Source organism: Zea mays, chromosome 7 (genome assembly GCF_902167145.1).
Source record: "Zea mays cultivar B73 chromosome 7, Zm-B73-REFERENCE-NAM-5.0, whole genome shotgun sequence".
In the NCBI taxonomy this organism is placed as follows: Eukaryota; Viridiplantae; Streptophyta; class Magnoliopsida; order Poales; family Poaceae; genus Zea; species Zea mays.
In genome coordinates, this window is record NC_050102.1 from 138,144,759 (window position 1) to 138,171,509 (window position 26,751).

At 46.4% G+C, this 26,751-nt stretch overlaps 1 protein-coding gene across 2 annotated transcripts; it reads right to left on the reverse strand.

Moving 5' to 3' along the window:
- Nucleotides 1-20,952: 20,952 nt before the first annotated feature.
- Nucleotides 20,953-26,144, reverse strand: LOC100384417 (uncharacterized). Of its 2 annotated transcripts, none has more exons than XM_008653552.4 (8): nucleotides 24,681-25,710; nucleotides 23,201-24,279; nucleotides 22,811-23,102; nucleotides 22,469-22,675; nucleotides 22,202-22,375; nucleotides 21,872-22,072; nucleotides 21,673-21,786; nucleotides 20,953-21,577 (listed from the first exon to the last, which is right to left on the reverse strand). In XM_008653552.4, exons 2-8 carry the CDS (start codon nucleotides 24,241-24,243, stop codon nucleotides 21,230-21,232), a joined length of 2,379 nt encoding a protein of 792 aa, XP_008651774.1. In that variant the 5' UTR covers nucleotides 24,244-24,279; nucleotides 24,681-25,710; the 3' UTR covers nucleotides 20,953-21,229. The 2 variants fall into 2 exon arrangements, with proteins under 2 accessions (XP_008651774.1, NP_001349292.1); NM_001362363.1 differs by lacking the exon at nucleotides 24,681-25,710 and adding an exon at nucleotides 25,796-26,144 and having other exon boundaries at nucleotides 21,114-21,577.
- Nucleotides 26,145-26,751: the final 607 nt, after the last annotated feature.

Sequence of the window (26,751 nt, forward strand, 5' to 3'; positions counted from 1 at the left end):
GGTATTTACTTATACTTAGTAACTGCTAATAAAATTTTGACCAACTTTAAAAGCAATGCTCAGCTCTAACCATCCTCTTTGGTAAGCCTTACACTTCACGTGAGCTCCCACCTTTGGCGAGTTCATGCACATTATTCCCCATAACTTGTTGAGCGATGAACGTATGTGAGCTCACTCTTGTTGTCTCACCCCCCCACAGGTCAAGAACAGGTACCAAAGGATGAGGCGCATGGAGGATGCTGTGATGTGTTCGTGAGTGGTCTAGGTCGTCGTCTCCCAGTCAACTTTGGGTTGCTGGACCGTTGTCTTCTTATAATGTAATTATTTATTCTGTACAGAACTCCTATTATATAGTAAAGATGTGGCATTCGATCCTGTGCCATGATTTATCATATGTGTGAGACTTGGTCCCAGCACACCTGGTGATTATGTTCGCGCCCGGGCTTTGGACCCCTGAAACCCGGGTGTGACAGAAGTGGTATCAGAGGAATGTTGATTGTAGGACGAAACCTAAATAGAACTGGACAACCATTGTCTACTTACCTTTGCTACTCTGATCTTTTCTAAACCTATCTTAATCTTTTCTCATACATTTCCGCTCTACTCTGATTACTCTTATTTTTTTCCTTCTAAAGACAAACTTGGATTTCACACTTTGAAATCATGTACCTAAAGTGAACTTTTAGGAATAGGAGACCTACTCTTAGGAACAAAAAAACAAAACTATTTTTTTATCTATATACTTGAATGTTTGTTCTTGTGATGCATGTCTAATTTGGATCTTTGATTGATTGTGATGAGTTGTGGAGTAATGTCCACGATTACATCTGCATATACATATAGGAAAAAATGCTTATAGAAATATAACTAGATAAACTAGATAATCCCTCATTAAAGTATCTAGCCTAACAATATCCATCTCATCTTGAAAGATTCTATCCTACACTTATAGATCCATCTTATCTTAAAAGATACTCTATTACCTTAGTAGATTCATCTTATCTTGAAAGGATTTTATGTCATGCTAATAGATCTAACTGATCTCAAAAGATTCTATCTTATCTTTATGGATCCATCTTGCCCTAATTAGCATATTTATCCCACACTAGTGTAACAACCGTGAGCTAATCCAAAATTTATTTAGATCTTAACTAGTCTAATCTAGTCATATCCAACCTAATTTAGATTTTATCTAATCTATTATGATCTAATCTAGAGTAAGTTACTTAATGTTGGTACAAAAGATAAGGCCATAACCCCAATGCACTTGTAACTACACTAGTGCCTTAGACCAACTCAGCCACATGCATGAGATCTAACCTAATCAATAGAGTCATGATGAGTTGCATAATCCGTCTATCCCCACCTAATGTCAAACAAACTTTTGATCTACATCATGTTGTCTACCTCATCCATAACTATCTTAACCATATTCTCCCAACTCCAATGATATACACTAACATCGAATCAATGAGACAAGACCGGAGAAGATGATCAACTTCATCAAGAAAGGATGAGCACCAACTCAAGTCTTCAAGGATCAAGTGAGATCACCAAGATGAGTCAAGATCCACGACCTTGGATGGAGTCTTTTCTTACCCCACTCCTTCTTACCCAAACCTATATATGCTTTAAAGATATCTTTCATCCTGCATAATAAAGTAGCTATACCCGCATCTACCCAGGCCTTCCTAATCACCCACTATTGACTATAAAAAATGAGACTCTGATTTTTGAACCAATTATAGACTAAAACATGAATTACAAGCCAATCCTTATGTATCTCTTTTCTTACAAATCTCGAGGACGAGATTTCTGTTAAGGGGGTAGGATTTGTAACACCTCAAAATCTCATTTTGAGAATTATATAATTTTTTTTTCCAAAGATCTTGAATTAGATTTTTTATAACTTTTGAAGTTACATCGCCTAAAATAAAAAATTTTATAATAAAGATTCAATAAAAAGATTCTTATATAAATTATTCTTTGTTGAAGTTTATAAGTACTAATGTCATAACATCTTTTAATAAGTAACCATACAATAGAAACTATTTGTCTTAAAATAACTATATGTGTGCTACATATCCAAAAGCATTTGCTTTTGTAGGATAATAAATAAATGAATAAATAAAATAAAATGAATACTTGCAACTCATGCTGGATATTTTGTTTGTTTGTTGTGAATTTTATCAAAAGTGTAAAACCTAGAATAAAAAAAATTGAAGATTGGAATTTAAAGCTGAAATGGGAAAATGAAAAAGGAATAAAAAAAGGGAATCAATGTCTTGGGTCCAATTCACCTGAACCGGCCCACTACCGAATTCCCTTTCTCGGCCCACACTAGCCAGCCCACTCCCGCCCTCTTCTTTTCCAGTCGCACGGTGTCTGACCGACATGGGGGACCCACGGGTCAGCCCCAATCACCGCATGCCAATCTCCCAGCTCCCGCCTTTGTTCTCTCATGCTCGCTGCCATGTGGGTCGTTCTCGTCAGTGGTATTTCGACCTGTCGGGGGCGCAACATCACCTTCTCCGGCAACGGCTCCGCCGTGGAGGCACTTCTCCGCCATAGGGACAGAACGCCGCCGCCGCATCTCGGCTCTGGTTGGGGAGGGCGCGGCTCTGTCGTTGGATGTGCACTGAGCGACTGTGATTAGAACAAATGATACCCTTTCGGGATTCCATCTGGGTCGTTGATTCCAGATCGGGCGTATGAGATTTGCTCATGGTCGCGTAGCATCTTGACCATTGATCCATGCGCCAACGGTATGGATTGGCTTCATTACATGCCACTTCTCTGATCTAATCTGGGTCGCCAGATTTCGATCGGATGGCTGACATGGGCCGATACCCCTTCGGCATGGTTGGTTTATAAAAGAGCCCCTGGGATTTACTGAAATAAACCCGCCATCCATCCTAAGCCAAAACAAATTGCAGCTGAGCCCAGAAAATTATGCTTTCGCCCCTGCATTCCGAGAAAATTATGTGCCTAGTCCAGGATCTTTAGGAAATCAGAAATTAATAAAGAAAATGAATTTTTGGTATAAAAATAAATCTAGGAACTTGCTTAATTCATATTAAATTCATTTTAAATCCAAATTGACCCGTTCCAGTTCCTGTAATTTTGTATTAATATTGTTTATCACCTAGTACCTTTGTTTAACCATGAAACTTGAATTAAAATTGCTCAATTGAATTAATCTATTCTAGGTGCTAAATGATTTCAGAAATTCATAACTCAATATTTGTAGCTCCGAATTTAGTGGTTCTTGTTTCTACGATCTTGTAGCAATGCTTAGATCATAATTATACAGTTTATCCTTATGTTTGGTGTAATGTTAATTTTGCCTATACACTGTTTGTTTGTAATGCTACGACTAGTGTGAGGACACGTGTCATCAGAAGAGCAAGTTGGTACCTGGAATCTCAAGTCCCAGGCAAGTTGTGCCCTTGATCACTTCTTTTACCCACTCATGTTCTAATTAATCATAATGATCTGCATAGGTTAATTTTGATGGGACCTAATAGGTTACCGTAGTTTGTCTATCTTTATGCCTTGTTTACCACTGAACTTTTTGGGTAGTACTTGCTAGTGCTATATGTGGTTTTGGGCATTGAGATACACATTATTCATGCTTATACTTATGTTATCCGTTGTTATTTACTGTTCATGATAAGTGTTGGGGACTTGTTCTCAAGTGCTAAGAGTTAAGAACAAGGCAACATAGAAAATGTTAATCGTTAACGCCCTTCGTCCTCCGAAGCATTATTTCCCCTAGGATATAATGACTTACGGACGAAGGTTATGAAGGTCATACCTTCATAAATTCAAACAATGACGAAGGATGAAATATAAAGAATGTAAGAGAAAACATGAACAATCATTTATTATTATTGAGCATAAACAAAAATATTATTGAACTACAAGTGTACCTTCAATCGGAAGGAAATGACAGTACAAGCGTGACGCAAAAAGCGAATGCCAAGTCAGCGTGAACAGTACGGGGATACTGTTCACCTATTTATAGACACGGGACACAGCCCTTACAAAATTACATTCATGCCCTTTACATTTGATAATAACTCTATAGTAGTCTATCGAGGTCTGAATAGCCTTTTCATCTTTAAGTCGGTTCCACTCTTTGCTGTTACGCCGAAGCTTTCCTGCTCAACACCTTCGGCTCTGTATCAAGCTTCGTATTATTCCGGTCTACTGCAATGCCGACTTTAGTCCGAGGGTACCTGTTCACACATTGTACTACAGAAATACTGTTAAATCCTGTTTTTGAGGACCTTCGGACGCCGAAGGTCCCCAACAGTAGCCCCTCGCAATATTAATTTGTTTGAAATAATAAATTTAGATTGCGATATGGACGAAGGCTTTACGCCGAAGGTCCGAAAAAACACCTTCCCTTTGCTAGAATAGCAACATTCAATGACAAGTGGGGTCTTTCAACTTTCAACGCACCGAGCGTATAAATACGGCCATACCGCAAACTCATTTTGCACGCTTTCTGGCCAACCACTCCCGCTCACTCAATTTTTAGCTCTTGTGCGCTGTGATTTGCTAAGCTTTCAGCTTTGAAGCTTCGGCTTTGAAAACAGTTTTTTAGTGTTTCCGAAGATGTCTGAAGCTGCTAAGAAGGCTGCTGCTGAGATGAAGCTGAGTCTTGATGAAGAGAAGAACTTAGGATTTCTTATAGCGATGTCGAAGACCAACACAGAAAAAATCACCAAGGAGATTCTGGAAGGGCTGTCTGAAGATACTGGTGACAGTGAAAGTTATGATGTGGACAGCGGTGGCGAAGACTCCGAAGATCGCCCCTGGCGACCAAGCCATTCAGTTTATGGTAAATCAACTATCAAAGAGAATCATCTTGTTAACATGAGAGGAAGGTATTTCCGGGATTTGTCCGTTGTGAGGGCCGACGAAGGGGAGAAGACTTGTCCACACTCCGAAGAGAATGAAGTCGTAGTGTTCCGAAGCTTTTTGAAGGCTGGGCTGCGATTGCCCTTGAGCAGCTTCGTCGTGGAGGTGCTGAAGATTTTTGAAGTCTATCTTCACCAACTTACCCCCGAGGCAATCATAAGGCTGAATATCTTTGTGTGGGCCGTGCGAAGCCAAGGTCTGAAGCCTGATGCAAAAAGTTTCTGCAATATGCACGAATTATCATACGAGACAATACCTTGGGGTAAGGAACAGTATCACAATAACTTTGGCTGCTACAATTTTGTTTCTCGGTCTGGATCAAGCTGCCCCGTGCCAACTTTTCGGAAAAGATGGCCCAGCGGCTGGATGACAGAATGGTTCTATGTAAAAAATGATCTGAAAGCACGAGAAGATATCAAGGGTATAATTATGCGCCCTATTTGGCAAAGCTTCGGCCTTCGCAGGCCGAAGGTTGAAATGAATGAAGCTGCCGAAGAATGCCAGAGAGCCTTCGGCATTGTCTGTTCTTTTATAGGAACAAGGGACTTAGTACAAGAGCACATCGCTTTCAGGGTGTGGCCGCTTGCAGAGAAATGGGAAATGCCACAAGAAATCATTAAAGAGGCCGACGAAGGTGGACTTGTCAGGTTTAAGTACACTTTTAAGTTTGGAGATAAATTTATTGAACCAGATGATGAGTGGTTGAAAAGCATTGATAATTTAAGTGATGAGCTGCTTGGTACCTACTCGAAGGCCGAAGATACTGCAATGTCAGCAGCCTTCGGAGGCCGAAAAAAGAAGAGGCTGAATCGGGTATTTGATGCTATTGGGTTTGTCTACCCTGACTATTGCTATCCCATCCGAAGGCAGAAAAGAAAAAACACAACCTCTGCAAAAGAAGAAACTGCAGCTGCTCCTAGCGAGCCAGAACCGAAAAGGAAGAAGATAAAGGTTCTCACGCATCGGCCGCGCTATATTGAACCAGCTTCGGTGTCTGAGTTTACCGGAGAAACTTCTTCGGCCACCGAAGCTAAAAAACCAGCCGAGCCAACTTTGCTGCCAGAAGTCGCAGAAACGGCCGAAGTGCCAACAAAGACAAAATTGGAGCAATCAAAGATTTTGTTACCAGAAACGAAAGAGAAGGCCGAAGCGCCATTCACAGAAAAAATGGAAGAGATAAAGGAAACAACTGAGGGCTCCAAAACATCAGAAGTTTTGAGTCCTACAGCAATCATTGGGACAGCAAAAAATGAAAAAGTGCCAGCCGTAACTCCGAAGAGAAAGAGAATGGCTAATGTGCTAGATGTACTAGAAACGATCAAATCTTCGAGCACACCTCCGAAGAAGGCTGCTGTTACTCCTGAAACAACAGTTGAAACTTCTGGTTCTACAATCCCAGAGCAAGGGGCTGAAGCCGAAGCTGGGCCCTCAGAGCCCGTAAAGGGAAAACCTTTGGAAAGTGAGGCAGAAAAAATAACAAAGCCAACTTTTGTTGAAGAAACCGGTGTTGTTGCCCCCGAAGCATCCCCAAAATTCGTGATTATATTTTCCGTCATGCTTCGGGGAAAAAATTATCAGAAAAAGAAGAACAAGAGGCCCAGCATTATGCCCAAAAACTGAAATATCCAAAGGGGGCGTTAATATTTAATGGTAGTGGAGAAGAAGACTTCTTGTATTGTCTTCCCGACAGCAAGGAAATTTCTGTCTGCCGGGAGATGAGCAAGAGCTTCGGATTCCCGACTTTAGAAGACGGGCTCTCAGTGCTGTCGAAGAACGATCTGGCCGACAGCCTGGCTTACAATAGCTTAAAGGTACGATATATGAAATCCTTGTATTTTTCCGTTCGTTTAAACCCACTGACACACACACATATTTCTTTTTGCAGGGCTTGATACTTAGCAATGCTCTTAGAGCACAGAAAGACGCTGAAGACGAAGGGTGTACAATAGCCCTGAGCAACCTTCGTTCCGAAGTAATTGAACTGAGGAACGAAGGTCTCGAAAAAGACAAAATATTATACTCATTGATAAATAAAATAAAAGAGGACGAAGCTGCTTTTAAAATTCAAGCTGAAGCTCAGAAACGCGAAATTGAAGACCTTCGGAAACAACTGGCCAGAGCCAAGGAAGAACGCATACTTGAAGAAACAAAGCGTGAACTCAGCGATCAATGGGCAGATCACCTAGAAGTGACTGTTGAAGAGCTTCGTTCATCCAAAAAGAGATGGTACAATAAATCTATAGATTGTGTCAAGAAATTAAAGGCTAGCTTCGCCAAGGTCGGCGCATTCTCAAGTGAGGAAAACTTTTCAAGAGGCAATCCCGAAGGTGTCATCGAATGGATTAACCACGAAGCCGAAGCCTTTGAAGAAATTTTAAATAGCCGAGGAGATATATGTGCCTTCTCTGGCGCCAGAGGGATTGCCACTATCTTAGAGAAGGAGGGCTGTGAACATGTAAAAATTTTAGCACAGTCCGAAGCTGCTTTGTCCTTTGAAGATACAAAAGATCCTTCGGCCGAAGCTAGTATAATTGGTGGAAAGTTTTTTACTGATATCTGGGATAATGGTGGCCGAGAGATGGCCGGAGAAATTATTCGAAGAAGTGAAAAGGGTATTCACGATGCTAGAGAAGTAGCTGAGGCTGCTAAAAAGAGCGCAGAGGCCGAAGGTCAATTAGGTATCAACTAATAGTTTTTATCGTGTTGTAATCTTAGGCTTTAAGATTTGTTTATAATTTGTAATAGCAAAGTAGCCGTGTCCTGTCCTTCCTCAGATCCTACTGAAGTATCTCCGGGTGCACGGCCTAAGGGTGACGATGAGATTAAAAAGATGGCTGAAGCTATTATGGATGAAGTTGTCGATCGACTGTTGAACGAAGCTGCAGAAGTGGTACTTAGGGAAGACTAGATGCTATTGTAAAAACATTTTAAATGTAACATGTGTAATATCTTGTAATCCTGTATGTAACATATTTGTTTTATTTTTCTTTATGGTTCAATTCTTTACGATGCATGAAACTTTACATACGTACCTTTTTTGAGTCTTTGGCGAAAAAACACCTTCCCTTCTTTTCATGCTTCGTGAAGAAGAATTACCATTTATCACAACAATATCCGAAGTATCCTGGAAAGTTTTGAAGCTTCGTAGAAACATTCTTCAAGGCTATACTTCAGAGATCAATATTGTTTCTCCTTGTTACTTGGCATGATTTGCCCCTTTTTCAAAGCGTTTTTCCGAAGATTAATATCATATTTCCTTATGCCACATGCAGTATGATGTATGATGCTTATGTTATGCAAAGATGATGTGATGATGCTATGCTATGTAAGGCGATATTCCGAAGATACACGCATATTTGCGCGATAAAACACATAATCTTTTTGTGAATCAGCATTGACTTTTCGCTATAAGCCTCCCTTAGGAGCTTCTTCGCCTTTTACTTCAGCGGAATCAGCGTTGACTTTTCGCTGTAAGCTCTGCATTCCCTTAGGAACGTCTTTGGAGCTTCTTCGCCTTTTACTTAGGCGGTATCAGCGTTGACTTTTCGCTGTAAGCTCTGCATTCCCTTAGGAACGTCTTTGGAGCTTCTTCGCCTTTTACTTAGGCGGTATCAGCGTTGACTTTTCGCTGTATGCTCTGCATTCCTTTTGGAACGACTTTGGAGCAGAAAACTTACACTGCGCTCCCTTCGGAACGACTTTTTGTGACTTCGTCAAACTTACTCTGCGTTCCTTAGAACGACTTTTTGTGACTTCGTCAAACTTACTCTGCGTTCCTTAGAACGACTTTTTGTTGCTTCGAAGAATTTTCGATAGTCCGAAGGTCCTTTTTATTATCACAAGCCTGTGAAGAAAACATATTTCTCTTGTAGGAATCAACGAAACTAATTACATGAAACCTAAACAATGTCCTTTATTACAGAAAATAAAACTGAATGAAAAAGATTGCTATTAAGGTAGGATATTTGTCAATAGATGTGCTTTGATTCTGGCACAGTGCTATTGACCGTGCGAGCTTCGGACTGTTCTCTGAAGTCCCTTTGATGCGGAGCATATTGGCTCCCTTCTGGCTGCTGGCCTTGTTGCAACGGAGGTGGAGGCGGAGGCTGTTGCCAGGAAGCTTGAGGCTGACTCGCCGAAGCAGCAGAGACTGCAGGATGGTTGCCCACATATTCTGGGATGTAGGGCGAATGATACGAAGCTGTATGCATGACCTGCTTCGGCTGGGCTTGTTGTGCTGCTGCTTCAGCTATTTCCTTTTGCTTCTGTATAGTAACATGGCACATCCTGGTAGTATGGCCTTTGTTCTCACCGCAGAATAAGCAAAAGATTCTTCTCGGTTGATCGCCAAATCTTCCTCCGAAGCCCCTGGCGCCTCTGCCTCTTGGAGCTGGTGGCCGGAAGGAGCTTTGCTGTTGTCCAGAAGCCTGTGAGGAGCATTGTGGCCTTTGCTGTTGGCTTCCTCTGTCATCATTTTGTGTAGAATTGTGAATTGATCTCACATGCCTCGGGTAAAACCTCCCTCCGAAGCTCCTGGTCATTTCAGAAAACCTGAAAGCCTCCTCCCTTCTTTGGCGAAAATCATTGTCGGCCCGAATGTATTCATCCATTTTCTGGAGAAGCTTCTCCAAAGTTTGAGGAGGCTTCCTAGCGAAGTACTGAGCTGACGGACCTGGCCGAAGCTCCTTGATCATGGCCTCGATGACAATTTCATTGGGCACCGTTGGTGCCTGTGCCCTCAGACGCAAGAACCTTCGGACATATGCCTGAAGGTATTCTTCGTGGTCCTGAGTGCACTGGAACAGAGCCTGAGCAGTGACCGGCTTCGTCTGAAATCCTTGAAAGCTGGTTAACAACAAATCCTTCAGCTTCTGCCATGAAGTGATCGTTCCTGGTCGAAGGGAGGAATACCAGGTTTGAGCAACACTTCTGACAGCCATAACGAAAGATTTGGCCATGACTGAAGCATTGCCACCGTACGAAGACACTGTTGCTTCGTAGCTCATCAAAAACTGCTTCGGGTCTGAGTGGCCATCAAATACGGGGAGCTGAGGCGGCTTGTAGGACGGAGGCCAAGGTGTAGCCTGTAACTCAGCGGACAGGGGAGAAGCATCATCAAAAACAAAATTCCCATGATGGAAATTGTCATACCAGTCATCTTCGTTGGGAAAGCCCTCCTGATGAAGGTCTTGATGCTGAGGCCTTCGGTGTTGCTCATCCTGAGCAAGATGACGAACTTCTTCAGAGGCTTCATCTATCTGCCTCTACAGTTCAGCTAGCCTGGCCATCTTCTCCTTCTTGCGTTGAACCTGCTGCTGAAGGATTTCCAGATTTTGAATCTCCTGATCTAGATCATCCTCCGGATGTGTTGGACTGGTAGCCTTCCTCTTCTGGCTTCGTGCCTCTCTAAGAGAAAGGACGTCTTGATTGGGGTCCAGCGGCTGCAGCGTGCCAGCCCCTGGTGCTGAAGCCTTCTTCGGCGGCATGACGAAGGTGATGCTTGCCGAAGGTGTTGAAAAGCTCAAGAAATGGAAGTGAGTTCACCGGAGGTGGGCGCCAATGTTGGGGACTTGTTCTCAAGTGCTAAGAGTTAAGAACAAGGCAACATAGAAAATGTTAATCGTTAACGCCCTTCGTCCTCCGAAGCATTATTTCCCCTAGGATATAATGACTTACGGACGAAGGTTATGAAGGTCATACCTTCATAAATTCAAACAATGACGAAGGATGAAATATAAAGAATGTAAGAGAAAACATGAACAATCATTTATTATTATTGAGCATAAACAAAAATATTATTGAACTACAAGTGTACCTTCAATCGGAAGGAAATGACAGTACAAGCGTGACGCAAAAAGCGAATGCCAAGTCAGCGTGAACAGTACGGGGATACTGTTCACCTATTTATAGACACGGGACACAGCCCTTACAAAATTACATTCATGCCCTTTACATTTGATAATAACTCTATAGTAGTCTATCGAGGTCTGAATAGCCTTTTCATCTTTAAGTCGGTTCCACTCTTTGCTGTTACGCCGAAGCTTTCCTGCTCAACACCTTCGGCTCTGTATCAAGCTTCGTATTATTCCGGTCTACTGCAATGCCGACTTTAGTCCGAGGGTACCTGTTCACACATTGTACTACAGAAATACTGTTAAATCCTGTTTTTGAGGACCTTCGGACGCCGAAGGTCCCCAACAATAAGATCATTATGTTAATTGGAACATGGAGCGACCACTCGGGAAAAGAGTGCTACCACAAGGGTTTATGGACGCCCTTGGCTGATTAATTAGGAAAGCTAGTGGAGGACTACCTTACCCGAAAGGGGCAAGGGCAGTAGGGGAGTGGTCAGTGTAGGGAGGTCCTTGGTTGATTTTGCTGCGATGGCGGTCAGGCAAGAGCCCTGCATTGGAGCTTCCTATAAAATGTAGCGGGTTTTCTGAAGCTAGTGGAACTTTGTAAAGGCCTCGTAGTGTTACCCTGCCTCGCCTCCTCGGTAGAGGTGTATGGGAAGTCGTGATCCCTTGGCAGATGGGTAACATGACTTGTGGGTAAAGATGCGCAACCTCTGCAGAGTGTAAAACTGGTATACTAGCCGTGCTCACGGTCATGAGCAGCTCGGACCCTCACATGATTAATTTATGGAACTAAATTCAATTTTTCATATGCATTGCATCGCAGGTGATGTTGTTACTTTTGTTCTATGACTTAATTGGGTTTGGTATTTACTTATACTTAGTAACTGCTAATAAAATTTTGACCAACTTTAAAAGCAATGCTCAGCTCTAACCATCCTCTTTGGTAAGCCTTACACTTCACGTGAGCTCCCACATTTGGCGAGTTCATGCACATTATTCCCCACAACTTGTTGAGCGATGAACGTATGTGAGCTCACTCTTGCTGTCTCACACCCCCCCCACAGGTCAAGAACAGGTACCACAGGATGAGGCGCATGGAGGATGTTGTGATGTGTTCGTGAGTGGTCTAGGCCGTCGTCTCCGAGTCAACTTTGGGTTGCTGGACCGTTGTCTCCTTATAATGTAATTATTTATTCTGTACAGAACTCCTATTATATAGTAAAGATGTGACATTCGATCCTGTGCCATGATTCATCATATGTGTGAGACTTGGTCCCAGCACACCTGGTGATTATGTTCGCGCCCGGGCTTTGGACCCCTGAAACCCGGGTGTGACACGCTTCCCGGGGATGATCCCGTGAAAGGGCGTCGCACCGGCCCGGATCATGGACAAATCGATTTCCAAGAGCCCGAGAGTCTCGACGTAGATGATGTTGAGGCTGCTGCCTCCGTCCATGAGGACCTTGGTGAGCCTGGTGTTGCCGATGACGGGGTCGACAACGAGCGGGTACTTTCCTGGGCTCGGCACAGAGTCGGGGTGGTTGCCTTGGTCGAAGGTGATGGGCTTGTCGGACCAGTCTAGGTAGACTGGCGCCGCCACCTTTACCGAGGAGACCACCTGGCGCTCCTGCTTGCGGTGCCGAGCTGAGGCGTTCTCCACTTGCCCACCGTAGATCATGAAACAACCGTGGACCTCGGGGAACTCCTCTGCCTTGTCGCCCTCCTTCTTGTCGTTGTCTTGGCCTTTGCCACCTTCCGCCGGGGGCCCGGCCTTATGGAAGTAGCGCCGAAGCATGACGCATTCCTCAAGGGTGTGCTTGACGGGACCCTGGTGGTAGGGGCACGACTCCTTGAGCATCTTGTCGAATAGGTTGGCCCGTCCGGGAGGCTTCCGAGGGTTCCTGTGCTCGACGGTAGCGACAAGATCTGCGTCGGCGGCGTCACGTTTCGCTTGTGACTTCTTTTTCGCCTTCTTCTTCACGCCGCGCTGGGCGGACGCCTCGGGGACGTCTTCCTGCTGCCGTCCCTGAGGCTGCTTGTCCTTCTGGAAGATTGCTTCGATCGCCTCCTAACCAGAGGCGAACTTGGTGGCGATGTCCATCAACTCGCTCGCCTTGGTGGGAGTCTTGCAGCCCAGTTTGCTCACCAGGTCGTGGCAAGTGGTGTCGGCGAGGAACGCCCCGATGACATCCGAGTCGGTGATGTTGGGCAGCTCGGTGCGCTGCTTCGAAAACCGTCGGATGTACTCTCGCAGGGATTCCCCTGGCTGCTGGCGGCAGCTTTGGAGATCCCAGGAGTTCTCAGGGCGCACGTACGTGCCCTGGAAGTTTCCAGCGAAGGCTTTGACCAGATCGTCCCAGTTGGAGATCTGCGCAGGAGGTAGATGTTCCAGCCAGGCTCGGGCGGCGTCGGAGAGGAACAGGGGGAGGTTGCGGATGATGAGGTTGTCATCGTCCGTTACACCCAGCTGGCAGGCCAGCCGGTAGTCCGCAAGCCATAACTCCGGCCTTGTTTCCCCCGAGTACTTAGTGATGGTAGTCGGAGCTCGGAAACGGGTCGGGGACGGCGCCCGTCGTATGGCCCGGCTGAAGGCTTGCGGACCTGGTGGTTCGGGCGAGGGGCTCCGATCCTCCTCGCTGTCGTAGCGTCCCCCACGCCTGGGGTGGTAGCCTCGGTGCACCTTCTCGTCGAGGCGGGCTCGACAGTCGCGGCGGTGGTGCTCGTTGCAGAGGCGACCCGGGGCTGCAGGCGTCGCGTCCCGCGTGCGTCCGGTGTGGACCGAGGCCTCCCGCATGAGTCGGGAAGTTGTTACGCGATGCTCCGGGGGGTACCCTTGCCTTCGGGAGGCAGAGCTCTCGGCCCGTCGGACAGCAGCATCCTCTAGGAGATTCTTGAGTTCTCCCTGGATACGCCGCCCCTCGGTGGTGGATGGCTCCGGCATTGCTCGGAGCAGCATTGCCGCTGCAGCCAGATTCTGGTCGACCCCGCTGGAGGCCGGGGGCAGTCTTGCCCTGGCATCGTCAACGATACGGCGCTGGTCATCCCAGGCCTAATGACGCGCTTCTCCGGTGAGTGCTCGGCCTGCCCACTCCTGCTCGATGTTTTGCCGGAGCTGCACAAGTTGGCCTGCTTCCTCGTCGAGCTTGGCCTGCATCTCGTGGATTTGCTTGAGCTGTGTGTCCTGACCCCCCGCAGGGACTGGGACCACAGCTAGCTCCCACGGGATGTCAACGCGAGGCGTAGGCCCAAGGGGATCGTCATCCTCCGGCATACTGAGGTGGTTGCCTTCGTCGTGACCCCCTAGATCGACGTGGAAACATTCGTGACTTGGGCCACAACCCTCGTTGTCAAGGCTATGGCCATCATCGGAGCAATCGGAGAGGTAGTAGTCACATGTGGTCATGAAGTCTCGCATGACACTGGGATTATCGAGCCCGGAGAAATCCCAACCAGAGTTGGGCTCGTCTTCTTCCTCGGAACCCGGGGCCCGTAGGTTGAGACGGCCGTCAGTCGGTCCCAGGATGACCACTTATGGTACCCCAGAAGGTTAGGATATGCCTTTACGAAAGCGCTCACCGATGCGGGGTCGCTTGGTGGATCAAAGCTGAATCTAAAAGGCACAGGGTTGAAAACAGACGAAACCTCTCGATCGATGGACGGTGACGAGGTCGCGTCAGGGACGGACTGCACCGTTATCTCAGGTACGAGGCTAATGCCCAGCAAGTCCTCCGCGAGAGTGCTGGCGTCATCTGTCCGCTTGGGGTTGGCATGTTGTGGGGAAACGGCACTCGTCGTTGTCTCAGGCACGAGGACAACGCCCGACATGTCCCCCGCTGGGGTGCCGACGTCGTCGACTTGCTCGACAGCCAACGAGATGTCGCCTTCTGCCTGGCCACGATTGCCCCGTCTCCTCCTCCTGCGGCGAGGAGGGTGGCGGGACAAACTCGGATGCTGCTCTTATGCCACGGGGGGAAGACGTCATCGAGTTCGCCGCCACCGGGCGAGCTGTCGGCCATCGTTGTCGCTGTCGCGCTGCGGGGGGAGGAGTACCATGTCGTAGCTGCCGTCGAGGGACGTGAACTCGAGGCTCCCAAAGCGGAGCAGCGTCCCGGGTTGAAGAGGTTGCTGGAGGCTACCCATCTGGAACTCAACGGGAAGTTGTTTGTCAACACGCAGCAGGCCCCTACCTGGCGCGCCAACTGTCGGCGTTTCGACCCCGGGGGGTCCCTGGACCGACGAGTAAAATTGTCGCTGCATGTCCCAGCCCAGATGGGTTGGCGCGAGATGGAACACAAGGGGGAAAACGCGGCTCGTGTTATCCTGCGCTGGGGGATGCGCTCGTAGTAGGGGTTACAAGCGTTCGCGAGGGAGAGAGAGTGAGCCTGCTCGTCAGCCCGTTCTCCCGCGCGACCCTCTCGCATGAGGGCCCTGGACCTTCCTTTTATAGATGCAAGGAGAGGGTCCAGGTGTACAATGGGGGTGTAGCTATGCGCTAACGTGTCCGGCAGAGAGGTGCCTGAGGCCTATGTACATGCCAACATGGTTGTCGGACAGGTGCTAGAGCCTTGTGTACACGGTATCGTGGCCGTCGGAGTAGCGCTTGAGCCCTGTAGAAGCACAACTGTCGGGGCTGCTGGGATCTTGCTGACGTATCCTTGCTTCCGTAGGGGGCTGAGAACCACCGTCGTCATGGACGCACACGGAGAGCCATCATTACTTGTTACCGGGGCGAGCCTGGATGGGACGCCGGTCTTGTTCCCCCGTAGCCTGAGCTAGCTAGGGGTAGGGTAATGATGCATCCCCCGTGGCGCAGTCGGTCCGAGCCCAAGGTCGGGCGAGGCGGAGACTCCTCTTGAGGCCGAGGCCGGGGTCGGGCGAGGACACGATTCCTCCTGAGGTCGAGGTTGAGGCTGAGCCCTGGGGTCGGGCGAGGCGGAGACCACCTTCCGAGGCCGAGGTGGGGGCCGAGCCCTAGGGTCGGGCGAGGCAGAGACCACCCTCCGAGGCCGAGGCTGAGGCCGAGCCCTGAGGTCGGGCGAGGCGGAGCTTCCTGTTGCGCCTGAGGCTGAACTTGGCCGTTGTCAGCCTCACCCTGGCGGGTGGCACAGCAGTCAGAGCGAAGCGAGCGACGCTGTTTTCCTGTTAGGTCGGTCAGTGCAAGGGCGAAGTGGTTGCGGTCACTTCGACCTTGCCGACTGAGACACGTGTGTCAGGATAAGGTGTCAGGCGATCCTCGCATTGAATGCGCCTGCGATACGGTCGGTTGGTGAGGCAATTTGGCCAAGGTTGCTTCACAACGAAGCCTGCCCGAGCTAGGGTTCGGGCGAGTCGAGGGTGCGCCCGTTGCTTGAGCAGACCCTCGGGCGAGGCGAGAATTCGTCTAGAACTACTGTTCCCGCCCGAGGCTGGGCTCGGGCGAGGCGAGATCGCGTCCCTTGAGTAGACGAAGCCTTGACCTGAATCGTGCCCATCAGTCTCTGCAACTTGTGCTGGTGGTGGTTATCAGCCGTGTTTAGGAGTGTTGGGGGTACCCCTAATTACGGTACCCGACAGCAACCATAAAAAGAACAATTAAAAGAACTCTATATGCATTAGTTGAAAGGTTTTAAAAAAATTTAGATTGTCAATAGGGCACATATTTTCTTCTGAAATAAAATCTTGGATGAAACTTAACTCCGCGAATAAGTCGCTCACTTTAAATCAGATTGTCCAATTTTTTTAAATGCGGCCTTAAGATGGTGAGAACAAGATTTTAAACTCTTTCTATCGAATGTCTACAATGCATTGGGGTAAATAATAAACTAAATATTTTTTAATAACTTTGGTACTATTTAAATTTCTTTGTTTACGAAAAAATAGTTTAGTTAATAATGAGAAGAACAGATCTATTTCAATGTTCTTGAGATTCTAGACCATATTTTTACCAATATATCGTGCAAAATAATATTTTTTGCTTGATATATATGTATACTGTTATAAATTTTGGGACCCTATAATTTTGGGGCCCTGTGCGGTCGCACAGTCCACACGCCCATGCTGCACAGCTGGTAGATCGATCGAGGTGCTCTCTGGTCAATCCTGATTTAATTGACTTTAATACCGGTTCAACCGGGTTTGGCTCGGTTGAGCCAAGTACTCGGCTGAATACTCGACTGACATGCTCTCTGGTCGATTCCGGTTTAGTCGGGTTTAAACTCGGTTCAACCAAGATTTTTCTGGTCTACCTGGCTACTCAACCGGGAACTTGAGCCAAGATCGACTCTGGTGAAAGCCGTTTCAACTGAGATTTGTGCAGAAAGTCCAAACAATCAATAGCTTTTGGGGAGCCCTTTATATACCCCTTGGGCTCTCTCTCTCTCCTCATTCACTTCCTCCTCACGAATTGACGCTTTTTACACCTCTCTTCACTAGTTGCTTTTGCTTTTCGCGAACTTCTATGGGGTGAGCATAATACCCCTCACAAATTCTTCCTCCTCACGAATTGACGCTTTTTACACCTTCACATAGGCTTCACACAAAGTCCACAAGCCACCAAAATTGTCTAGGAAACGAGGACCTCCAAAATAACAAGCACCACCGCCTTGCAAACACAATCACCTAGTTCCGGTCAAGCAAACTCTCAAATCACCACACTAGGAATACCCTCTCACAATCGAATGTGCTTAGCAATTAATTATGTTTGAGATAGGGGGGACAAATCACTTCTAATTTGCTGGACACAAGGTCCTAAGTGGCTCAACCACCACCCAGGTGGATAGCCACCCTCTCTCTCTCTCTCTATATATATATATATATATATATATATATATATATATATATATATATATGTATAGGGAGCAAAAAACTAGCTATTTTCTGTCCTCAATGCTCCCACAAAAAAATGATCAAACCAGAAATTCACTACCGGAATCGCCCTCGGCAAAGGCTTTGCCGAGTGTCGCACTCGGCAAAGAGGGCTCGGCATACAGTGCATCGGCAAAGCCGTCTTTGCCGAGTACTTTTTCTCGGGCACTCGGCAAAGTGGTTTGCCGAGTGCCAGAGAGCACTCGGCAAAGAAAAGCAGTCGTTACGGCGACGGGTGACGGAGACGGAGTCTTTACCGAGTGTCCTAGGCGACACTCGGCAAAGGAGTTATCTTTGTCGAGTGTCAGCTTGACAGCACTCGGCAAAGAATCCGTCAGAGGGGGTCCCCATGTCAGGTACTTTGCCGAGTGTCAAGTATTTGACCCTCGACAAAGAAGCCTCTTTGCCGAGTGTCAATCCTCGGCCCTCGGCAAAGGCTGACGGCCGTCAGCTTTAGGACGGCCGTTGACGGCCCTTTGCCGAGCGCCACCTTTGCCGAGTGTCCTGCACTCGGTAAACCAGCTCGTTACCGAGAGCAGGACTTTGCCGAGTGCAGCTCTCGGCAAAGCATCCTTTGTCGAGTGCCCGACAATATGCACTCGGCAAAGAGTCCGACACTCGGCAAAGACCCGGATTCCGATAGTGGCGCGGTGGTCTAAACGGAATTTTCGGTTGTAGACCTTCAGCAACCATAGCATCTTGCTCTGAAAATTCTGGTGTATATCATTTACATAGAGTTCGTTGGAATAATATACATAATTCATAAGCCATAATGCATCACATATTGATAATTCAATTGTTCATGCTCATATAAATAACACAAAAATAATTTACACAAGAACTAACGTAACAAGTTAATTGCTCACACAATCACTTTAGTGAGCTATCTATAAAAACTATTATAGTTTATAGTTTAACATGTTATTTAGATGATATAAATCATATTAAATAAGTTAGTCAATATGCCATGCATATGAAATACTTTCTTTTTTTAAAATTATAGTATGTTTTGGCTTTTTTAGATTCATCGCTTTTGTTAGGCTCCTAGGTATAAATTATGTTTAGATACATAGTTTTTACCTACATATAAGTTTTATATCTAGATGCGTAGTACAAATTCCACATCTAAATATACCAAAACATCTTATATTTTAGAACGAAGAGAATAAATAACGTATAAATATTCATACCCATCACCATCAGATAGTATAATCTAATATCTACTCCCTCTATAGCAAAATACAATTCGTTTTAGACAAATAGTTATTTCGTCAAAAGATTCGATGTATGTATTTTATGTGTCTAGATTCATCATCTATTTGAATATAAATATAAAAATCAAGAGGTAAAATGACTACTATTTTAAGATGTAGGGAGTGTCTCCTAGTGGCATCTTTAGGGGTCGGATGACATCAGGATAGATCAGTGACGCGCAGGTCCAGTGACCCAACGTCACGAGGTCTATCTTTAGAACTAGTTTGGGAGTCACAAAACTGAAGACGATTGAAGGAGCTAAAATTTCTTTCTTATTGTCTCTCTAATCCTCTTCGATATTTTAGCTCCCAAATTAGCCCTTTATATAACTTACTACGGAGTATTCTCTACTATACTTAAAGCACCAGTTTCAACGGTCATCCCGCGTCATATTTTACAAAAAGTCCCTACATTTCCTCCAAATCAACTTAGCGTAAAATATTAAAAAGCGGTGCAGGAGGTGGGTTTGAACCCACAACATGATGAAAGAAAGGTGGGAGACACTGGGCGAAGCTGTCTAACAAGTAGAACATCATGTTTAGGTGTTTATAATATTGAATATAAATTATATATATATATATATGTATATATGATTTTTTTGAAATAAAAAAATAATTGTGTCGGGCCGGACCAGCACTACGGGCCGGCTACGGCCCAAGCACCGCACGATGCTCGTGCCGAGTTGGCCCAGGCACTATTAAATGAATCGTGCCTCGGGTCGACTCGCTAAACACAACCCATTTGGTCATCTATACCTCCGCACGATAATGATGGTCCTCGCCTCAGTTTCCACCACCTCGTTCGCCATTCTACTTTTTTCTCTCTCCCCTCATGTTGTCTTGCCTCCACCTTTGTGCCACCGTATTCTCGGCAAAGGGCGTACGAGCATGCGCCTCCTCCCCGTATTCGTCCAACACCAACCCCGATAGCGACTGACGCAGTGACTATTGCACATCCACGAGGACATCTCACATCATGCGCGCACCACCGTTTTCGCCGTCGTCGGACGTCCCGTTCGTCTTACCGGCCTTCGCCCTGTTCTTCCTCCCCAACCTGTTGCCCCCGCCCACAGTCGCAGCCGCGAGCCGGCCGACGCTCGTCGACACGGGTACGGAGCGAGTCGGTCATGCCCTTGGCCTTTGTCCATGCGTGCCGTCGAGGAGGACATGGTGGCGCCTGCCACGCTTAGGTTATCTTGGCGATGAGGAGTCCAGGTCTAAGATATTGGACAACCAAGGCCCGTAGCGTGGCAACAGTTGGCATATGCTACGGAGTTGGTGGTGGTGTTGTGTCGCTTTGGCGGGTCCAGGGCTGGGAAGACACTCGCATTCTCTCGCTCTTCTCGAATTGACGCCTGGTGCGGGTGCCTCTCGGTTCGGAGCTGCTCCGGCTGGGCTTCTTTCTCTGCTTGCTTGCTCTCTCTATATGTATATCTAGCGGTATACTATCTATGTCGCCTTCAGATGTCCAGGTCTTTGTCGTGTCTTTCTCCGGTAACGAACAAGTATGTCCGCCTCTTCCCTTCTCCCGCTCTACGAAACCTTGGAAGTGGAGAGGCGAGGGATGGGGATATCTGGTACCTATGGTACCCGTGCGTTTATAAAAAATATTATGCGAAGAACAGAGACAATCAACAAAAAAATCTTGAAATCTTTTTGGTGAATAATTTACATAGGTATTGTGTTGGCAATGAACGAGTAAGACTAGTATTATACACCCGCGGGTGAGTTTCCATGCACATGTGGCTGCCGCAAGGGCTGTGCGCGCTTCCTCTGGAATGGAACGGCAGCTGGCTGATGTTTGATCCATAGCCGGTGGAACGTCAGTAACGTTCCCTCCGTCACATCGTCGGCGCCTTCGTTGCATGGTTGGTTCTTGCTGGCACACCGCATCACCCCCACCATAACCAATGATGGATGATAGGCCACAAGGAAAGTGGAAACAGCTCACTCACAAGTGGCCTGTCCTGCTGACCCAAATGTCGGTGAGCACAAAGAAATCGATCCATCACTTTCAGGGCACAAGGACTGACACAATATTCCTTTTGAAAAAAGGTAAAAAATGGGAGGACGGGTATAATAATGAAGGTTAAAATGATGCTATGTCTCCCAATCTTTCATGATCACATCACATTCATTCATAGCCACTGTACAATACAGTTCTACTATATCATATAAAAAAGGGGAAACAACCAATGCACGGGCTGACAAGGAACGGATGGATATACACGAAGAATTGAATAGCATTTTTGTCATCGCTTTTCGATTGCAGTTTCTTCACGTCTTTCCCACCATTTCCACTGTTCACATAGATCAAAAAGGCTCCACAGGCCGTATTTATCGAGATCATAGCCGCTCGCACCATACTTCTCGCAGGAGCTCGTGCCTCACGTTCTCCATGGAGGCTACCTGCCGAGTGCTGAAATGGGCGACGCCATTGTTGCACGGGGACGGGGGGTTGCTCTTGTCGTACAGGGACGCCAGCGGGAACTCCAGGGCATCCAGATCGTCATCGCTGGTGTAGCCCCTCCTCTGCACCATTGAACCCCTCCGGTCCAGCTCTGGGTTGCCACATGCCGTGTCAGCCACTTTCTCCCTAACGTCCTCCAGCGTAGGGGCCCAGTACACCACTGGAGCAGCGGTCACTGGGAACGTGCTCACCATGTCTATCTCTGTGGATCGATCCAGCAAGCTCTGCAAGGCATTAGTCGCAATACCATCTGAGCCATTTGACATACTACAAGATTCTTCCAAGTTGAAGGCAAAACAGACAATCTTAGCAAGTATACCTCAGAATTCAGCTCCTCTAGAACCATGCCAGGAACAGGATCAGGGCAGAACTCGTCCGGAGTGAAGTTACAGAGTATTCTTGTTACTAGTGGAAGGCCAATGGAAGGGCAGACCTGATGCAAAACAGGAATGCTCAAAACTTACTGAAGCACATATTAGGACCTGGGAATGAGACAGGAACTGCGGATGGATGCATACCTCTTTCCTAATGGCTTTCTCGAGAAGCATGTCCTTCGGGAGCATCAGAAGATCACTCAACTCGTTAAGTAGCTTAAAACAAGTTGATTCGGCTGCGTCTCTTCTGTCATCGCCATTAACTTCCACATCTTGACCACCCTTTTCAGATTCAGCAGCATCCATGCCAAATGTATCAGTCAACCATCTGGACCAATTCCCAACCTACAGAAGTATATAACCATGTGTTTAACAATCAGTAGTGTGATTGCAAGGGAGAGGTCATGCATGGTCCCTATTCTAGGTTGTTTGTTCATCATGCCATTGCAAGCATTTCGTAGTTTAAGAACATACAGAGCTCTTCAGCTGTGCGCCTGATCCAAAGCTTAAGTTGCCAGCTGGAATCGGCAGAACTCTTGAGTCCACAATTGGGTCGGATATAGGATCAGTGGGTATCTCATTCTCTGATTCACGAAGGATGGCATTAAACATAGCAATATCTAACCGGGCTATGCAGTGCTCCATCACCTGATAGAAACGGAAAAAGCTCATGAGTAGAGATACTCTTCACATAAAAGATACCATTACCAAAGAAACAAAAATAAGCATCTGAAAGCATACCAGTTTTGCCAAGACTGGTAAACATCCACACTCATGCCCACCAGCACGAAGAGGACAGATTCTGCTGAATGCATCTTGAAATGCACTTCTCCAGAGATCAATAGAAAAACTCCCATGTTGCTGATCACCCAAAGACTGCCCTAACAACCTCCCTATCTTTGGAGTTGACAAATCTTCTACAGGGGTTTGCATGTGGGGTGTCATTGCCTGAGAAATAAAAAAACCCTTAAGAAAACTGAAAACATGAATTAATCTGCAATAGGTTTTAACCATCACTGTTTTACAGAAGCCATACCCGGCTTTCTGGAAAATGCTGAGACAGTAATAGGGTGAACTTTTTACCTGCCACCACACAGACTCAACAATCCGAGAAAAGATCCAAGATTCAATCTTCTCCAATGCATCCAGCAATGTGCTAGTTTTCTGCCAATCATCTGGCAGCTGCATGATATTGGGGTTCACATACTTGCCATTGTAGTTACTTTTCCATTGCGATGAAGTGAAACTCCTGTCAGGCTTGTTTGCATTGCCATTTGAGCTGAAAACCTTAACTGGACTTGAGTGTTGTGAAGTACCAAATGTTTGTGCGATGATTTCTCTCAGGACAACTGTGTTCGATAGCCAAAATGTCAACCTACATCAAAATTAGATTCTCACTTAAATTTTGATCTGAAGGAATTGATGGTAATGACAATAAGGGGCAACAAGCAGTAGAAGGTAGTCATAATTTACCTTGAAACATCATTGCCACAAGACTTTGCAACAAGCACAAGCCCAGAAACTGAATTTCTTGCAACTGAAGCTTTCTTATCTGAGGACCAAAATTTTGATGCATGAATGTAAACCCTAGATAGACGGCGAGCTGGTGTATGCAACTTATGTGATGAACAACCGTGCTCTGGCACCACAGAGTAGAGAGAAACCTCGAGGGCAGCAACTTCACGTAGCTCCTGCTCCAACTTCTCAATTTTTGAATATAATTCCTCGTTAATTTTATAAGAAACTGAGTTGCCATTATCAGCTATGTTTTCTTCAGTATCAACAATTTCATCATCAGTGCCAGTACTCTGATCAGATTTTGGAGCTTCATCCAATATATCAATCTCCTTTGCCTCTTCAATGGCTTTACCTTCAATCTCTCTTCCCTCAATGGTAATATCATCAGTTACTTTGCTGTCAATAGGCTTATCATCAGTGACTTCACATTCAATGGCATTATCATCCTTCATTCCGTCCTCAATGTCTTTATCATTCTTTGCTTTGTCATCAACGGCTTTATCATTGGTGGCTCTGCCTTCAACAGCGCTATCATCCTTGATTCTGCCCTCAATTGCTTTGTCATCTGTGGGTCTATCCTCAATAGCTTTGTCATCTGTTTCCTCAGACATCTCAGATGAAGAACAAGAAGGAGCTTTCGGAGTCTCTGGCCTCTTAATTTCAACAGTTTTAGCACCATTAACCGCTTTGTTTGTTTTGGGTGATTTGTTCTGGTTACTGTTTGACGATATATACTGCAGTTTAGTGTGGATTTGACTTTTGGAAATGCTTCTTGCTGAGCGTGGGCTGTTTTCTTTAGACTCTTTCCTTGATAGCTTCTTTGGAACCCTTGAGACTCTTTTCACTTTAGTGTCTTCGTTACTGGTAGCCTCACCCGGTGATGAAAGGGAATTTCTAGCTGGTTCATAGTCTGATTCAGTTACCTTCCCTTGTTTACCATCTCTTTCCACATCACTTGAATGATCATCTCTCTCTTCCCCATTCTCTTTGGCACCCATTTCAGTATCCTTTGTGATGCACTAGAACTTTGGTACCTGGACAGATCACCAACATAATTAGAAACACCAGCAAAGTCCTATCAGCTTACGAAAGTCAATAGGGAATTTCCATGATGGTTTAACAAACTCAAATGATTATGAAATGAAAAAAAGAAGAATTAAAAGGAAAAAAAGGCATAGGCACATGAGTAGCAACTTGTATTAAAGAAAATAAAAGATGCAGTTGAAGTTCAGAGCTGATATGTAGAACCATCTGCACCCCCAAGATTTAAAACGCAGCTTCCAGTAAGAAATCCACTTAAAAGCATGTTCTGATGTTCCTAAATACTGACATGCATTCTAAGAAAGTGTTCACCATGGAGACATCCACTATAAAATATAGTTGCACACAGATCCATCCCCTGCATCCTAATAAATTAATAAAAAGTGCAGCTTACAATAAAGCATTCACCACGGAGCATGACAGTGAGTCCTCTAATCTTTGGTCCTGACAAGCATATGTTCACATCATAAAACAAGCGACAGGACAGCAACTCAAATCATGAATTGGACAGCTGAGCAAGATTTCTGTCTTGCAAGCAAAATTGAAAATTCTATAACAACTTAATAAGAGAATCTGGGACAAATAATATTGTCTACAGGACAAGCAAGTAATTCGCTTGGACAGACGGTAGTTGGGAAGCACATGGCCATGGGGCTCCAGCTGATCTTGGACCACGGTGCCCCTGGATTGCATTCGAGAAGGAGGTCCCAGAACCCAGGGCGATGAGAGAGCCCCAGACATAAAGCTGCGCCATAACTTAACTACAGAGAGATCTGACAAGCCACTGTTATGGCAAAGGTAATTACGATCCATGGTGGGTGTGGACGCCGCTGATACTGAGCATGTGCGGCAGTACTTGATTCCACAAGAATCACTATGTCCTAGTCCGTTCCTCGAAATTACCAACCACCCGACAAAACAGGCAGGTCCATCAATTCGATTTACACCGTTGCAACAATTCGATTTTTCAGCACGGAGAAGTCCAAGAAAGTTGAGAAAACAATAATTGCCAGACAGCTAACAAAAAAGAAATGGGAATCACAGTCTACCACCCACAAATGGACCAGAACTTCAGTCTACAGTGCCAGCCTAATCCGTGTGGAAATTATAAGATATAGTGACTGACATTGCAGGGGGGGGATGCTCAGACGGTACAGGAGCAAGAACAAGAACAGGAAATGAATATAATAACCTCGCACGCCCAGAAACCAACAATTTGGCTTAGTCGGTCGGCCAATGCTGATCAGATGTACCTGCAACCAATATGCAAGCGCACGCACGAAACGCAGAGCTCATCGGACCAAGATCCCACCAGTTTCAGGCTTTCAGCAACGAGACGTTGCGGCGCAAGACCAGCAGAACCGAAAAAAGGGAAATACAACTTCCAAATCTCGATTCGAACACGACGGCATTCCAATCTCCCCCAATGCGCGAGGACGAGATTCCGGGGGTCGATGGGATGAGGAGGAAGGCGAAACGGTAAGCAGAGCAGAAGTGGCTGGTGCTCACCGGGGTTCTCGCGGTTGCCGCCGCGCCGGCTCAGTCCCTCGCGACGCCGGCGGGAGCGGGGACGAGGAGCGAGGACCGGGGAGGCGGTTGCTCTATCTGTTACTGTTGTTCCTTCTTTTTGTAACTACAATGGCGCGCCTGCGCGGGGTTTAAGCTTAACGCGGTGTGGAAGTCGGCGCCGTGGTACCCGCGACTCCCGAGGGAATGTCGGTGCGGAGCGGCGGCGCGTGGGGCGGTCGGCGCGAGAGGGGACGAGGCGGTCACCGGCCACTTGGCTGATACGTCGGCCTCTTGTAGTCTTGTAGAGGAGGGGCGGCGGGCTACGGCGAGGCAGGCAGGCCAAGGGGAGTGCCACCGCTTGGGCGTCGGCTTGGTGGCCGTTGCTGCTGCTTTGCTTATAGCAACGTGTGTTTGGAGGCCGCCGAATCTGCTCACCGCACGGTGACCCTAGCAACCGCCGGGCTCCTTGGGACGTGGCCTGTCAATGCAAGTTACCGCCAACATGTTGCCAGCAATTGGAGTTGGAAAGCACTCCCATTGCTAATGCTAGATCACCATCTATCGCGCTCCTAGTAATAAACCGGTGACCATGAAAGGATCGAGATAGGTGCAAGACGGAGCACAAACCACGGCATAAAAGTCATGATTTGTCCTCCTCAACGTGTCTCACGATTTTTATCAGGTCGGATGATGCACGCAGTAAAAATGTAGTATCACGGATAGATATATATAAATAGCTAAAAAAAAATGGAAGTTATGCATACTCATAAATGGAAGTTGGACGAAAGAGTGCCAACATATACTTAACACTAAATAGCTAAAAAAATTATCATATATTTTTTCTCTTTTTTCATGACTACTTGGAGAGTGGAAGTTTGTTTTTTCTCACTTTTTTTAACTTAATGATGCATACTCATACGATTTAGAATAACTTGAGTCTAGCGATGATGGATACT